Here is a 17,974-nt window from a genome sequence, read left to right as displayed (position 1 = left end):
ACTGGTATATTAGTAAACTGCTACCACTACATTTACAAGTTTTAAGTTTTAAGAATTATGGATCATAAATAAGCATTTTATATCTAAACGTACGTGTACATTATTTTGTATGAAAGAGTCTTTGTTATATGATGTAAAAATTATCATTAACCTGTTAATAATATGATACAAAGATACGCACCTGTTCCTTGCTCGTGTTTGTGTACCTTTTTCTGTTTTTCATAATGCTGCAGCACTTAGTAAAAAAAATTGTACATTCGCAGAAACACAAATGTCACGAAACATAAATCCCAATTTAAAATCGTATCTTCGAGCTGATATTGAATTTAAAGTTTTGTTGATGAGGGGTTTGGACTTCCGATTGAATCAGATGTTTGAGCAGCTGGGGTTAAATGTAATCTCGGTTGAGATTCGGCTCGCTTGAATATTTGGACTGACGCCTTCACCGAATCTCGGAGCAGTCATTCATAATTCATGTCTGGAAATTTACTTTCAGCTTCGGCCAGTTCTAGCAATTAAAGTCCAAATATTCAGCCGAGCCGAATCTCAACCGAGATTAGGGTTAAATGATCCGACCCCAAATTGGAATCATAGTCAAACAAAGACAGTTTTGAAATTTAGACGAACTAGAGTTGAAAGTTACAAGTTCAAGTTCCCCATTTTGACAAACTAAGAAACAATGGTTACTTACTGGTACGCACTGAATTTCAAGGGAAAATCATGAATTTGAACTAGAGACTACCAAAACCTAGAGATCAAATTAAGAACGAGAAAAATAATTTCAGAAGTCATAGTTGAGAGATAATAAGTCATAATAACGGGATAAAAAGTCATAATAACGACATAAAAATTCGTTATTACAGCTAATTAAGAAAGTCGTAATATAACGAGATAAAAAGTTGTAATTAAATACGAAAGAAGTCATATTAATAACGAAATTGTTATTTGTAAACAAATATGATGTAAATGGGAAGAATTATGCCTTAACAGAGAGAAACAGGACACTTAAACTCCTATGCAACCCAAATTTGTGTCATTTTCATTCAAACTTGTGATCTGAACATTACAACGTGTCAGAGGGTTCTGTTGGATCCACTCATAAACTGTGACACGCTTACATTTATGAAGAAGTCCGTAGTGGATCTCCATACGTAAATAAAGGTAAACGTTTAGAGCGAAAGTAATTTAAAACCTAAATCATGTCGTAACATTAGTTGTCTCTCCTTCCATTACCATCAGGACATATTAATGCTGTTAGCTGGTGATTTTGAATAGGTATAACTGTTTAAGGTGAGTCCGTGAAGCTTAGTAGGTCAATATGTTGTACAAATAATCACGATCCTCGAGGTATCCTTGTTTTATCGCGTACAGCGCGACACAGGATTTGTGTAATGTAAAACTTATACGGTACCAATTTTGATGCACCAGATGCGCATTTCGACAAATAATGTCTCTTCAGTGATGCTCAACCGAAATGTTTGAAATCCGAAATAACTATGAAGTTTTAGATCTAAATATAGCCAAAAACAGCGTGCCAAACAAGTGGAGCCAAATTCGTCCAAGGATAAGAGCTATGTATGCATGAGGGAGATAATCCTTAATTTTGAAATGAATGTGTATACATATGTTTAGGTTTTGTATTACTTTTACCAACTTCATTTTTCAAAAGAGGTAAACATATGAAGGTAATCATTTAGTTTATTTAACAATAATGGGGGAAAAAAACCTGTTCAATTTAAGTTGTTACATTTGCGTCCATTAATTAAAAAAAATGGTCGAGTATGATTAGGATAGATAACAGATTTCAATTTGAAGAATTTAGTTCCTGGAGATTTAAAAAAAGAAAGTTCTATGACAGCCCACTCGGATACAATACGAATGTTGACCGAGAACGTAGAGACTATTTAATATCGATTGAGATTCGGCTCGGCTGAATAATTGGACTGACACCGAATATCTGAGCAGTCCTTCATAATTCATGTCTGGAAAGTTACTATCAGCTTCGGCCGGTTCTAGCAATTAATGTGCACTTAGGTGACACTGCTGTTCGCATCAGAATGTTAGCTGACTATTAAACCGAATCTGTATCACTATTAACGCTGCATTACTTACCGTCTAAGTATGTAAATTCCATAAAATATAATATCGCTGAATTTTCCGTTCAAATGATGACTTTCATGGCGCAATATTTGATCTCCCTAAATTGAAGAATTTCTAAAGTTTTTTTTTTTTTTTTTTTAAATTAGCGATATAGGTATGTGGAGATACTGTGTATCAGTAACTTGATAAAGCAGACTATAGGAACTCTTCAATTTCATGAGATAAAATATTGTGCCATGGCAAGTCAACATTTGAATGGAAAATTTAGTGACTGTTTTCATTTTGGGATTTTCATACCTAGACGGTAAGCAATGCAAAGTTAATAGTGATATAGAGTTAGTTTAACAGTCAAATCATTTATTTGAAGCGAACAGCAGTGTCACCTTTAGAAGTGCTGAGCTGAAAGTAAATTTCCAGACATGAATTGGGAAGGACTTGATTCTCCAAGATTCGGCGAAGGCATCATTACAAATAATTGGTATTCAACCAAGCCGAATCTCAGCTGAGATTAACGAAAACCCTCAACAAGACTTCCTAAAACTGGCATCTCTTATTTGTTCAGGAATTACCGCATGTGTTACAAACTTAGAAAACACCCCACCACACCCCCAAAAGGCCTGGATCCATCAACCATGATTTTCGCTATTTCCAATTTTTGGGGGAAATTTTTATTGAAACCTAGGCTAAGCCTATTCAGCTAAGAAATTCACCGACACCCACTAACCGAACATAAAACCAGCAGGGTTTGAATTCACGCATACAGCTTCGTTAACATTGTTGTGAGTGAATTCATTGGAATTCCTTAGAAGTGACTTTACCAAATCAATCATGACATATTCACATATATTGAGATGTTTTATTCAAAATATTAATGCATTTACTGATGGGAAAAAACTGAAAGGGAGGAAATTCTGTATGTTTAGAACAGATCATGTACGAGGAAACTGCCAACATATTTGATAACAACAACTCATCTAGCGCCATGGATTTTGGGTCTGTCCATAACCCCAAACGAAAGAGAATAGACGACATATGTCCGGAACAAACCCCAGAAACAACACCCGTGTACAGTAAGAACTTATATGCATGGGTCATTATTGATGTGACGGAGAAGTTTGATAGTGATCCTTAGTAAATGTTCTTGGTCACGACTGTCCATATTTTGTTTCAATGATTACATTAACAGTGTTTTTTCTTTGCTAAACCTATGCAGTTTCAATGTATTCTACTTCTCGATAAAAGCGCCGATCTTTCAACTTGACATGAAATCTTGTACACAATTGTATATTTATTTTTTTAAAAAGATGAAAAGACCAAGTTGAATTACAAAAGTATAAATACCGCTCTCTATATATTTAAAAAATACAACAATAAGAAACAACACTGTTAATTCGCCATACTTTTTATAGTTATTACTTATAATTGAAATAATGACAAATGCCTTTTTTTTTTTTAAAACGAAAATTGTTTAGGGAAACATTTAATTCCGATAAGTCGGAACAGCAGGGTTTACTCTACAACGGATTGGAAAGACAGTGGTACCGCCATTTTCTGTCCCGTCACATGCGATTTGTTTTTGAATATTCATAAATATGACCAGATCACCACTTCACAGGGAGATTTCTTTGTTGGAGACGTTCATGGAAATTACGAAAAAACTACTTCAGGTACACAACGAGTTGACGCACAGAGTAGAATAGAATTTGATCAGTTCGCCACCAAAATACACTACATGAAACGTTAATGGTTCTTGCATTTTTGTCAGGCAATGTAGTTCACCTCTGGAAACATGACAAAGTAGAACGACAGTTTTATATTGCCCAATCACTGCTCTTCGCTGTGCCACAGGTAGGGAACTACTTTCACTCCGAAAACTTATGCTGATTTGTGGTAGAGCCATCAACCATATTGATGACTACTCAACGACATGAACAGATTGTTCATTATTTACAGATCAGGGTACAAAAACGAGAAAAAGTATAAAATGCTCAACTAATAGGATAAAATAACTAAATACGAGGGCTGTTCGATATGTAATGTGTATTGTACCATATCTCAAAAGCATTCGACTCAAATAGTAAAATGAACATTACATCCCTTTAGAGTATTCTCCGCGGTTTGAAACACATAATTTCAATCTCTGAATCCATTTCTGAAATGCGTCACGGTATGCTGATTTAGATAGACCTCTGAGGCACTGACTGATGGCTGAGCCAAGGGCTTGTCGGGACTTGTAACAACGACCAGATAAGAACTTTTTAAGTTTTGGAAAAAAGGAAAAAGTTGCACGGGGCTAGATATGGAGAGTATGGTGGGTGTGGCAAGACGGTAAATTTCTCCGACTTCAAAAATTGCTTCACAAGCTCAGATGTATGCGATGGAGCATTATGATGAAGTAGACGAACATGCCTAAATCCTGACTCAGGGCGTCGTCGTTTATGATAATATTTTTTGAGCTTTTTTAGTATACCATCTCGGTAATACTGACCTGTAATACTTTGTCCTTCGGCACCGGAATTTGTACGGCTATACCATCAATGAGAAGAATATGCAATAAAGAGCCTTCTTTGTGTTTATGGTTCTTTTGGCAACTACAGGCCTTCTACCGTGTTTAGTTAGCCATATTTTGTTTCCATATTCTACAATTTTTCTTACTGGTTCGAAATAGTGAACCCATGTTTCGTCACCGGTAACAATGTTTGCAAATTGTCTTTGATTGGATTTGGGAAACATTCTGAGCAATTGCTTAGCGGTTTGTACTCGTACCTGTCAATATATGCTGTGTCCATCTGGCAGAAATCTTTCGTTCAAAATACGCTTCAAAATGAAATGCATCCGCGATAGCGATATGCCAACAGCTTTGGCAATATCACGAATCGTGTATCTGCCATCACTTTCAACTATTTTCCTGACTTTTGAGACATGCTGCATCTTTGACGGACTCTGTGCCAGTCAGAAATTTCTTTTTCCACCTACAAACTGTCTCATAAGATACCTTATCAGATCCATAAACTTCCCCCAATTTAGTAAAAATCTGCATTACCGAATGACCGAGTTTTGTGCGAACTTTTATATAAGCTCTATTTTCTTCAATATTCTCAACCCGTTTCCCAACCATTTTTACAACAGTGGTCAACGACTGGCTCTATTGAAATGACTATAAGTTTAAAACTATATGGAGCTGAAGGCTCGTGTTTATACCGTTGGAAAGGTATTGAATAGAGCTATTCAAGAGTATCATCATCCACGAAATCGTGCAAAGCGTTATCGCGCTGTAGTACAATACATATTACATATCGAACAGCCCTGTACATCCGTCTAATCTGCGATAAAAAAGAGTTCTGGATAAGAGTTTTGAACTGTTCCAGAGAGTTTGCATTAACGACAGAATTCTTAAAAACAAAATACAAGTAATAAAATTAAAAATAAAAAAAAAAAAGGGAAGAAGCTTTATTCATATTAGTCTGTTCTAGTTGTGAAAGTTTGGTACTAGTGAGTGTTTGTGCTGCGTGTGTGTGTGTGTGTGTGTGGGGGGGGGGGGGGGGTTAGTGGGTGGGTGGGTGACGGCGAGTGTTTGTGCTGTGGGTGTGTGTGTAGGAGTAATGTAGAATGTTTGTGTTGAGGGTGTGTGTGTAGGGGTGACGGTGAGTGTTTGTGCTGTGTGTGTGTGTAGGGGTGACGGTGAGTGTTTGTGTTGCGGGTGTGTGTGTGTAGGGGTGATGGTGAGTGTTTGTGTTGCGGGTGTGTGTGTGTAGGGGTGATGGTGAATGTTTGTGTTGCGTGTGTGTGTAGGGGTGACGGTGAGTGTTTGTGTTGCGGGTGTGTGTGTGTGTGTAGGGGTGATGGTGAGTGTTTGTGTTGCGGGTGTGTGTGTAGGGGTGATGGTGAGTCTTTGTGTTGCGGGTGTGTGTGTGTAGGGGTGACGGTGAGTGTTTGTGTTGCAAGTGTGTGTGTGTGTAGGGGTGATGGTGAGTGTTTGTGTTGCGGGTGTGTGTGTGTAGGGGTGACGGTGAGTGTTTGTGCTGTGTGTGTGTGTAGGAGTAATGTAGAATGTTTGTGTTGCGGGTGTGTATGTGTAGGGGTGACGGTGAGTGTTTGTGCTGCGGGTGTGTATGTGTAGGTTTGACGGTGAGTGTTTGTGTTGCGGGTGTGTGTGTGTAGGAGTGATGGTGAGTGTTTGTGTTGCGGGTGTGGGTGTGTAGGAGTGATGGTGAGTGTTTGTGTTGCGGGTGTGTGTGTAGGAGTGATGGTGAGTGTTTGTGTTGCGGGTGTGTGTGTGTAGGGGTGATGGTGAGTGTTTGTGTTGCATGTGTGTGTGTGTAGGGGTGACGGTGAGTGTTTGTGTTGCGGGTGTGTGTGTGTAGGGGTGACGGTGAGTGTTTGTGTTGCGGGTGTGTGTGTGTAGGGGTGACGGTGAGTGTTTGTGTTGCGGGTGTGTGTGTGTAGGGGTGATGGTGAGTGTTTGTGTTGCGGGTGTGTGTAGGATTGATGATGAGTGTTTGTGTTGCGGTTGTGTGTGTGTGTGTGTAGGGGTGATGGTGAGTGTTTGTGTTGCGGGTGTGTGTAGGATTGATGATGAGTGTTTGTGTTGCGGTTGTGTGTGTGTGTGTGTAGGATTGATGATGAGTGTTTGTGTTGCGGTTGTGTGTGTGTGTGTGTGTAGGGGTGATGGTGAGTGTGTTGCGGTTGTGTGTGTAGGGGTGATGATGAGTGTTTGTGTTGCGGGTGTGTGTGTGTAGGGGTGATGGTGAATGTTTGTGTTGCGGGTGTGTGTGTGTAGGGGTGATGGTGAGTGTTTGTGTTGCAGGTGTGTGTGTGTGTAGGGGTGATGGTGAATGTTTGTGTTGCGGGTGTGTGTGTGTAGGGGTGACAGTGAGTGTTTGTGTTGTGGGTGTGTGTGTGTAGGAGTGATGGTGAGTGTTTGTGGTGTGTGTGTAGGGGTGATGGTGAATGTTTGTGTTGCGGGTGTGTGTGTGTAGGGGTGACGTTGAATGTTTGTGTTGCGGGTGTGTGTGTGTAGGTTTGACGGTGAGTGTTTGTGTTGCGGGTGTGTTTGTGTAGGGGTTATGGTGAGTGTTTGTGTTGCGGGTGTGTGTGTGTAGGGGTTATGGTGAGTGTTTGTGTTGCGGGTGTGTGTGTGTAGGGGTGATGGTGAATGTTTGTGTTGCGGGTGTGTGTGTGTAGGGGTGATGGTGAGTGTTTGTGTTGCGGGTGTGTATGTGTAGGGGTGACGGTGAGTGTTTGTGTTGCGTGTGTGTGTGTGTGTAGGGGTGACGGTGAGTGTTTGTGTTGCGGGTGTGTGTGTGTAGGTGACCGTGTGATGGTGAGTGTTTGTATTGCGGGTGTGTGTGTGTGTAGGCGTGATGGTGAGTGTTTGTGTTGCGGGTGTGTGTGTGTAGGGGTGACGGTGAGTGTTTATGCTATGGGTGTGTGTAGGAGTGATGGTGAGTGTTTGTGTTGCGGGTGTGTATGTGTAGGGGTGACAGTGAGTGTTTGTGTTGCGTGTGTGTGTGTGTGTGTAGGGGTGACGGTGAGTGTTTGTGTTGCGGGTGTGTGTGTGTAGGGGTGACGGTGAGCGTTTGTGTTGCGGGTGTGTTTATAGGAGTGATGGTGAGTGTTTGTGTTGCGGGTGTGTGTGTGTAGGGGTGACAGTGAGTGTTTGTGTTGCGGGTGTGTATGTGTAGGGGTGACGGTGAGTGTTTGTGTTGCGGGTGTTTGTAGGAGTGATGGTGAGTGTTTGTGTTGCGGGTGTGTGTGTAGGGGTGACGGTGAGTGTTTGTGCTGTGTGTGTGTAGGGGTGATGGTGAATGTTTGTGTTGCGGGTGTGTGTGTGTAGGGGTGACGGTGAGTGTTTGTGTTGCGGGTGTGTATGTGTAGGGGTGATGGTGAGTGTTTGTGTTGCGGGTGTGTATGTGTAGGGGTGATGGTGAGTGTTTGTGCTGTGTGTGTGTAGGGGTGATGGTGAATGTTTGTGTTGCGGGTGTGTGTGTGTAGGGGTGATGGTGAATGTTTGTGTTGCGGGTGTGTGTGTGTAGGGGTGATGGTGAGTGATTGTGTTGCGGGTGTGTGTGTGTAGGGGTGACGGTGAGTGTTTGTGTTGCGGTTGTGTGTGGGATTGATGGTGAATGTTTGTATTGCGGGTGTGTGTGTGTGTAGGGGTGATGGTGAGTGTTTGTGTTGCGGGTGTGTGTGTGTAGGGGTGATGGTGAGTGATTGTGTTGCGGGTGTGTGTGTGTAAGGGTGACGGTGAGTGTTTGTGTTGCGGGTGTGTATGTGTAGGGGTGACGGTGAGTGTTTGTGTTGCGGGTGTTTGTAGGAGTGATGGTGAGTGTTTGTGTTGCGGGTGTGTGTGTAGGGGTGACGGTGAGTGTTTGTGCTGTGTGTGTGTAGGGGTGATGGTGAATGTTTGTGTTGCGGGTGTGTGTGTGTAGGGGTGACGGTGAGTGTTTGTGTTGCGGGTGTGTATGTGTAGGGGTGATGGTGAGTGTTTGTGTTGCGGGTGTGTATGTGTAGGGGTGATGGTGAGTGTTTGTGCTGTGTGTGTGTAGGGGTGATGGTGAATGTTTGTGTTGCGGGTGTGTGTGTGTAGGGGTGATGGTGAATGTTTGTGTTGCGGGTGTGTGTGTGTAGGGGTGATGGTGAGTGATTGTGTTGCGGGTGTGTGTGTGTAGGGGTGACGGTGAGTGTTTGTGTTGCGGTTGTGTGTGGGATTGATGGTGAATGTTTGTATTGCGGGTGTGTGTGTGTGTAGGGGTGATGGTGAGTGTTTGTGTTGCGGGTGTGTGTGTGTAGGGGTGATGGTGAGTGATTGTGTTGCGGGTGTGTGTGTGTAAGGGTGACGGTGAGTGTTTGTGTTGCGGGTGTGTATGTGTAGGGGTGATGGTGAGTGTCTGTGCTGTGTGTGTGTGTAGGGGTGATGGTGAGTGTTTGTATTGCGGGTGTGTGTGTAGGGGTGATGGTGAGTGTTTGTATTGCGGGTGTGTATGTGTAGGGGTGATGGTGAGTGTTTGTATTGCGGGTGTGTGTGTGTGTAGGCGTGATGGTGAGTGTTTGTGTTACGGGTGTATGTGTGTAGGTGACCGTGTGATGGTGAGTGTTTGTATTGCGGGTGTGTGTGTGTGTAGCCGTGATGGTGAGTGTTTGTGTTACGGGTGTGTGTGTAGGTGACCGTGTGATGGTGAGTGTTTGTGTTGCGGGTGTGATGGTGAGTGTTTATGCTGCGGGGGGGGTGTAGGAGTGAATGCGATGGTGAGATATGCGCTAATTTTGACTGAGATTCCGCTCATTTGGATATTTGGATTGGCACCTTCGCTGTGAAGGAGCCAGTCCAAATATTCAGCCGAGCCGAATCTCATGCGAGATTAAGATATGCACATTTTATAAAGCATGGTTACTGTAGAAAGGTTGCGTCTAAATTCAAGTGATTGCCAATTATCTCCTCCTATGAAGAATCTTTGTATGGTTTCCATGGATTGAAATTTCATATTGTAGTAATAATACCGTACTTTTCGTGTACATGTGTATATATATATATATATATATATATATATATATATATATATATATATATATATATATATCAGCCTGGGTAGATTAGTGGTTAGATCACATAACGAGTATTGCAAGGATCCCGAGTTCAATATCCCGTTGATCCAAAGATTCCCCCTCATTCTTTGCTACAGTATTAATACAATTCGCTGTAATACATACCTTTTTTGCTACAGTATTTATACAACTCGCTGTAATACATAAAAATGACTTGCAGCAACCAGGAACGAGAAAAGTATGCTAATTATAAAACAGACATGGTAATATACCCGAAGATTTTTTTAGTAGAAATGAGATGGATGCAAGTGAATTGTACATGAAATGTCACCAAAAATTTATATTATTGATAAACATTGCGTATGTCCGTAAGCTCTTTCAATTTTAAAATTCTCCTTCGATGGTATCATATACATATAGTTTATAAACAGGAAACCTCAATCGGTCATATTTCCTGAGCACTTCAACCTATTATGTGACTAGGCCAATTCAGCTTCTATAATCCGGTATCATTTACGTTTAACATAGATAGTGACTGTTCCTTCACCATGCAACCGGTCTATTAGACCTTGGGCTAGTTGCCCAAATGTTAGTTAAATTTAACTGACAGTTAACTTCAAGTTAACGCTATATAAATGTTCAAGTTAACCGTCTGATAAAGTTAATTAACCTTTGTGCAACTGGGTCCTGTGGAAGTCACGGGTTTTTCGGATATGACCTTGAAATGGAGGTCCCGTGTCACGTTAGGAGGTCCCGTGTCACGTTAGGAGTTCCCGTGTCACGTTAGGAGGTCCTGTGTCACGTTAGGAGCTCCCGTGTCACGTTAGGAGTTCCTGTGTCACGTTAGGAGTTCCTGTGTCACGTTAGGAGTTCCTGTGTCACGTTAGGAGTTCCTGTGTCACGTTAGGAGTTCCCGTGTCACGTTAGGAGTTCCCGTGTCACGTTAGGAGCTCCCGTGTCACGTTAGGAGTTCCTGTGTCACGTTAGGAGGTCCTGTGTCACGTTAGGAGTTCCTGTGTCACGTTAGGGGGTCCTGTGTCACGTTAGGAGGTCCCGTGTCACGTTAGGCGTTGACTGCTACGGTCGTAAGCGCCATACATAGGTCAAAATTTGTGGCACTTCACCCAAGGTTGGTGATGTCTCGCCATGAATGAAAAATTCTCGAATGAGACATAAAAAACAACATATCTGCAGTTGTAGATCAGGGGCCCGTTTTACAAAACAACTTACGACAAAGTCGTAAGTCTTAAATTTTATTATACAGTTATTACTTTAAATGAATGAATTGAAACTTTTCTGACGCTAAATTCTTAATATTTTCTTTAAAAAATAGTTTGCATTCGGAGTGAAATATTTTCAAAACGTTGAAAATTCCATTATGTAAAGTTTGTCGTAAGTCGTAAGTTCTTTTGTAAAACGCGCCCCTGATAACTATAGAGAAGAGTGTTTTTAATCTGTGTAATATTTGAAATGTCGTACATGCAGAGAAGACTAAGTCTCCAAACGATTTTTTCTTTTTCCTCATAGGATTTTGTTATGATGCAGAAAATTTTGCATTCCATGTGAAGAATACGTTGATACCAGAAAGTTCTAAATGTACGATAAATACACCAGGAGGTTCCAAATCGTTTGATATTCCGAATCATCCGATGTGCCAAAAACCACCAATTTCATACCAGGATTCCACAGACAATACAAGACTTTATCATTCCATGTTGTGCAATAAAGGCAGATAAAGGCCTCATAGCTACTTGTCACCATGTCTCTTACTTCATATTGGAGATATAGACATGGTAACTTAATTGAATGTCAAAGTTGTTTTTATATTCATTACAAAACCTCATTTAAAATATATAATCAGAGAATTTTTGAAGTGTTTTCATTTTTTTGAACGGACAAAGAACCAACGTTATTCGATCTCTATAATGCATATATATTCAATAGTTTTCAGTTTGTCCCACAGACAATTATATCGCTTGGGTTCGAATTTACTATGTAAGAGTAAAGGTATAGAATTGTAAATATACGATACCCAAATTTGCCAATGTAAAAAAAAATAAACCAAATGGTATAAAATTCTACTCTGTATTCTAATGCATTCATACATAATCAATCTACATTACTACCAAAGTTCAACCCGAAATTCCATATACTTCCCAATATATGCAGAAATGAATTCGGAAAAATGCCTAGTATATTTTGGTCGACTTTTAGCTGGGCCCTGGCACTATACGATTACCGTGGAATCATCTTAATTCGTGGGGGCCAATGTTCGTTAGTAAACAAAATTTTGCTGGTTCGTGGGGACGTCATTTCGTGGGTAAGTGACACGATGTCACTAGGAGAGATAACTCTACTTGGTTAAAAAAATGTTTGAGAACACATGAATTAGAGGGTAAGAGTGACCCACGAAATCCACGAACATCAGTCCCCCGCGAACAATGGTGATTCCTCAGTAAACAGCTATGACGTAGAATGTGCCGCGTTATGACGTAGAATGTGCCGCGTTAGATATCATGTCTAAGTTGAATTTCTTACCCCAATTCATAATCTGAAGTTCGTAATAGCTCCAAGTGATTAAAAATTGTAAAACCGTCTGCACTTTCACTTATCACAGCCATTTTCACCGGTGTAACTAATTACCCCAAAAGGATTAAAGGATCTATAACGATTTAGAGACTCAATTACTAATTTTTATCAATATTAATTCATTATGCTAATAACAAGTCTTTATAAAGATACAAATGTCTTATTATTTCTATTTTTATCCAAACCACATTAACACAGGTGTTTGACGATTTATAATAATGGTGCTAATTTAATTGGGTAGTGAGTTGCACCAGTCATATTCATTATGTTATAAAATTATATGTGGATCCTTATCAAACTCTGGCTGTTAAGGCAAAACTGCAAATTGTTCGAAATCATTTGCAATTTCATTATATTTTTTTTTTAAAAAGTTGCTTGTAGCAAGTGTCGTTAAGTATGGTATAGCTTACTCTGGCTTACTGGCCAAAGAGTGGAGTAAACATAAACACACAGTAATTCCGTTTAAAGATTACCGTAATAAAATAATGTACCAATTACTCAATGAAGATATAAGTATATAAACTCTTGACAATTTAAGAAGCATAGGGACAGAACTATAATTGATACAAAGTTAGCACGTGTCTTTCTAGCCATTTTGATCCCCCACATAAACCAAACAAGGTCTGAACTTGACAGTGGAGTATATCAGCATCAATCATTGCGCCATTTGACATTTCACCTCAGCTGATAGAGAGGATGCAAAATACAACAGCCATCCAGAGTGAATGAACTAAAGAACCGGTTTGGTGTAAAATGCTGACTCTGGAGCCTCCAAAATGGGGAGAGGATGCATCCTCTTGTCATAAGAGGTTGTCAGAGGTGCAGCTTTTGGAGTGAATTTCAGCATATTGCTTATTCTGACTTTTTAGTTTATAACTTCTTTGCTGTCTGGAATGTTTGTGGCTAAAGTATAAAGTTATCCATACAAAACATAGTGAAGTCCCTTGAAGCTCGCTATAAACTAAAAGCAGAATTTGTTTTCAGATAACAGACTGATCTACAATAGATTTATGACCTTTCACTATCTGACAAGCATTGTTGCTGAAATTGTAAACTTAATTATAATGGGTTGTGTAGGGCATGTATTTTCATCTCAATATATAGTTTCTAAAGGAAATGAAAATAACAAATAATTAGCACCAAGAAAATGGTTCCTTTGCAACATTTTGTAATTCTTATTAAATTGACATATATTGAAATTATTATGTATACCGTAATATTGAAATAGATTCCCTCATCCAAACCCCTCTCTATAAAAGGGGGAGAAAAATACCTTTTCTGACCTCTTACATTTTCCACTGAATTTTTGGTACAATGTATATGATTATAAATGATTATAAATAGGACTTCACATGTCGCACGTTATCTGACGTACTCAGATACTGTTTAACTCAACACTGTGTTATCTCAAATAATATCCCTCTGATGACACATATGGGTCATTAATTTGTATTTTACCATTTCTCTTTCCCGGTATAACTCCCCTTACCTTTAATTTACAATTCCACTTTGCAAAAAATATTTCTGTTGATCACAATATATGAGTCCTGTTTAGCAAGGACAACATGTTTTATATTACTATCATATCATCGAAGACTTTCTTATAGAAGCCCTATGCATATGCAGTCAAAGGTAAATTTTGATTCATATAAATGAAATTAACTACAAATGTATGTACATACATTTGTAATTTGTTGCTAGTCTAATTTGATGCCGGAAATTGAAATGACAGATAGAATAAGCTTTGTGTTGAAATTCACTTTAGAAGTTCCACCCTTGACAGCCTCTAATGACAAGAGGCTCCACCCTCTCTCCATTTTTGCAGGCTTTTACACCAAACCCAAAATAACGACACAGTTTACTTGCATGCATGTTCCAGTTTTTACGAAATTTTGGTACGGATGAATATATTCTGAACCCTTAGCCTAGCAGATGATAAGAAATCAATAACATTAGAACAATGTTTGGCATCCCTCTTCCTGTAATATAAATCGGCGTAGATTTCAATTATTTAACATTAGACCCCACTCAACTCAACTCTCCACTTTCTGTACGGCATTTAAGCACATGCCTTATCCTCACATACAAATTTTACTGTATTCTTTAGATATAAGTTTAAATGATTTCAATGAATTTCCAATATGGTTGGATTATTTCTTGCATTTTGTATAATGATAAAATATTTTGATTGAATTGCATTATTGATTAAATATTATACATATCAGGATTGAATTTCTATCATTTTCATAAGCATTGGTATCGTAAACCCAGGTAGTCTTCAACAAAGCTTTTAAAAGTCAAATTTCGAGTCTGATTTTACCTGGATCAAACTTCTCTAAAGCTGATATAGCCTGTTCATTGTGTAGGTGTCTTAAGTTGGAATAGCCTCAAAGTTTTCACAATAAATGTCCTTGCACTAAGTGCAGTAACAAAACTACCGGGCATTGCACAACTTCGACACGCATTTAAAATGAATAAATGATGTTTGCTAAACGATTATCGTTTTTCATTATTAGACGATCTCTCAATGCACCAGGCCGTTGACAGTCTATTGAAAATAGAACAAATTGTGGGCTTTGTTAACGTTCTGATGAAAGATATGTAAATAAATTCAGCAATAAAGTATTACCTCTTGTACTGGTGGAAAAAAAATATCCTCGAAATCCATAAAAAATATTCATAAATTTAAAAATGATTTCACGTTATTCGTTGAGTGATATTTATTGAAGATGAGTGCTGACGCGTAAACTGTTAAATAACATAATCTATGTTCAGCTTAATAAAGTGTGATTATATAAAACAAAAAACAAAAAAAACACCGCTCTATCGATGATAGAAGGCGTCCGGGTCTAATGGATCTTCACTGTCCAGCAGTTGCTGCAGACGTTTGGAGGATACAATGTTTCCTAACTTGCGGCTTCTTCTGGCCCGTGATTTCCTCCCCGGCAGCAAACCTGGGACAGGGGATTCTCTGTCCATTTCTTGCAACCGACTTCTGCGCGAAAGCGTACCATGTTCACTGTAGTCACTAGTTCGAGAGGAAACCGTCTCCGTCATATCCAGATTTGTCAGATCATTTTGTACATCCGTCGAGTCCTTCCAAACACTCGTCAGAGACATGCTTGGGTTTTTTAGTCCTTTTGGGGTCTTCTGGTTATTATCAAAGCGGTCAGTTTTAGCGCGGTACAAAGAGTACACCTGGTGAAGTGGAATCCCCTTCAGTCGAAAATAAGCTTTCTGTCTTTCCACATTTGTTGTGCCGTGAACTGATTGTTCAATCTTCCTCCTTCCACCCAGTCTGTGTGTCTGTAACTGTGGAAGTCGGAGGTCCAGGTTTTCCCTGCTGGGTTCTAGTTGCGCCCTGTACACCGTGTTTTTTGGCCGTTGGACACTCCTCATTGTACTGTATTTTACGGCGCTGATCCGAGATCCAGGGGGAAAGCTATCGTGAATGTAGGGGAGCTGGGTGGCTGACACCCCGACAAAATCATACTTCGGCATGGACACGGGTACCTGCCCTAGCAATCAAGTTTTACCGATACGTGCTTGTCAAGTAAAATCCAGTTGAAGATAAATGTAAGAGTGCAAATGGTTTGGTTAAATCAATATTGAAAATGTACAGATCACTTGTAGTGTTCATTGACTCTCAATTTCATCCACAGAAGATGATAGCTGTTCATTGACTCGCAATTTAATCCACAGAAGATGATAGCCATTAATCACAGGAGTGTGTAAATTCATCTTCAATTTCAAGAGGACAGGAATGCGTTATATTTACCAGGCGTGCTTAGGAATCGTTAGAGGTAAAACCTCTCACCGTGGTTCACCTCCATGAGAGTTTCCAGCGTAAGTTATGAGTGGTATTATAAATCAGCACAAGACCACAACCATATTTCTTGCTCTAGCTTGATGAATCGCTTAGCAAGTGGTGAACAAGTTCAAACTTTTTTAATTTACCCGTTTCTATTTTATCGTAAACCTTTAGCACCAAAACACTCAAATCATCCATGATAATGAACACCTAGTCTTAAGCTTTGTGTGTTAACGACTCCATTCAATCTTGCCTTCAATACTTGAGTCGGAGCATTGTCCGTCTGTGTAGCTCCTAAGTGATAACCCCTGGTTCTGCGTCATCAGGTCTGTTCGCATATACAGGTTTCCCACAATAACACTTAATTGTTACGCTTGTGATTTTGAAAAAAAGGTGCTGACAACTTTGTCAGAATGATCCATAGTCTGAATTCAAAAGTCTGATCATGTGAAATCTCCATGATGTATTGCACTGATCATTGGCCCACAACCCGTTCGATTCCTAGGTACAGTAAGCTATTGCTAAACCCCCCCCCCCCCCCCCAAAACAACAACAAATAAACAAACAAACATGGAACAGGAAAACCAAAATGAAAACAAAGATAATATATTTAGGTGGCAATTGTGTTAATTATATATTAATTTTTATCTTTGAACGTATAGACGGGTGTTGTTAAAACTGTAGGACGTAAAACAGTGCGGAAAATAAAATGGAATGGAAAACAGAAAACATATTCAATCATAACAGTAAAAAGAGGAACCATTACCGTTAAATAAAGTCAAACTACTCATAATGTACACATTATAATATGTCTCAACAGGACAAGGCAGGATGTCCCAGATTCTGGGTGTAGTTGTTAAGTTCGTAGGTTTTACAAATAATCTCTATGTAAGCAAAAATCAGTAACGTATTCCATGTACTTTAATGCAGATGCTGTTGTTTTAAAAACATTTTAAGAACGATCATTTGTCAGAGGAACTAGCGTGTGAAATTTAAGGCAACGTGTAGGCGTCAAGAGTTGCTGTATCATACGATTTTGACCCCCGCAGAGAAATAACCCGTGGTCATTTCAAATGACCCCAGAGTCGTGGAATTTTGACCCTTTTATTTCAAAATTTGACCCGGGCCTGTGAAATTCTGATTGATAATCCGGGTGATTTTTTTCAGACTTTTGGAGAACTCGTACCCAGAAATTTGGGTATGAGTTCTGGAGAAGTCGTACCCGGGCACGAGTTCTCCAAGAGAAGTCATACTCATTAATATCTGGGTACGAATTTTCCTGAAGAAAAACTGTCATTTTAACAAATAGAAATGTGGATACAAGTTCTCCTAGAGAAAAAACTTTGTCAGTTGCATTATGAAAACCTGGGTACGAGTTCTCCCGGAGAAAAAACTTGTCTCCCCTTTGAAATCGGCGTGACCATTCATTTGAATATTTTTGAATCTCTTTTACGAAATGATGCTTTATGACAAGTTTGGTTGGCTCTGATTCTTGAGAAGAGGTCGAAAATGTGTGAAGTTTACGGGCAGACAGATGGACGTCGGACAACAAATGTTCAGAAAAAAATTCACTTAGCTTATAGTTCAGGTAAACTAAATGACCTGGGGTCATTTTTCATCGTTAAAAATTGACCCCGGATCATTTTTCAACGCCAGGTGAAAATTCCATGCTACACCAGGGAGCGGGAGGGTATCCTATTTTCAGCGCAGAGAGATAGAGAGAGAGAGAGAGAGAGAGAGAGAGAGAGAGAGAGAGAGAATTTCATCACATGTCTACTCCTTTATCCAGTGGATATCACCCATTGCATAAATTGTAATCATTATAAACTAATGTCATTTTTACGTACTTTGTTAATAAAATGCCAGGAATCAAAATCTCCAACAATACAGATCGCAAATGAATAACCGGGACATGTGATAACAAAAATC

General features: G+C 39.6%; 1 protein-coding gene across 5 annotated transcripts; it reads left to right on the top strand.

Annotated features, from left to right (window-relative positions):
* Positions 1-1,133: 1,133 nt before the first annotated feature.
* On the top strand, positions 1,134-11,512 carry LOC125670657 (uncharacterized). 5 transcript variants are annotated; one of them, XM_048905953.2, is made up of 5 exons: positions 1,134-1,290; positions 3,024-3,170; positions 3,573-3,767; positions 3,866-3,948; positions 11,173-11,512. In XM_048905953.2, the coding sequence occupies exons 2-5, from the start codon at positions 3,032-3,034 to the stop codon at positions 11,209-11,211; spliced, it is 456 nt and encodes a 151-aa protein (XP_048761910.1). In that variant the 5' UTR covers positions 1,134-1,290; positions 3,024-3,031; the 3' UTR covers positions 11,212-11,512. The 5 variants fall into 5 exon arrangements, with proteins under 5 accessions (XP_048761910.1, XP_048761911.1, XP_048761912.1 ...); XM_048905954.2 differs by having other exon boundaries at positions 1,135-1,275; XM_048905955.2 differs by having other exon boundaries at positions 1,138-1,161.
* Positions 11,513-17,974: the final 6,462 nt, after the last annotated feature.

The sequence above is a fragment of the Ostrea edulis genome, chromosome 4 (assembly GCF_947568905.1).
Source record: "Ostrea edulis chromosome 4, xbOstEdul1.1, whole genome shotgun sequence".
Classification (NCBI taxonomy): domain Eukaryota; kingdom Metazoa; phylum Mollusca; class Bivalvia; order Ostreida; family Ostreidae; genus Ostrea; species Ostrea edulis.
Note: the sequence above shows the minus strand (reverse complement) of the source record. Positions and strands in the feature narration are given on the sequence as shown.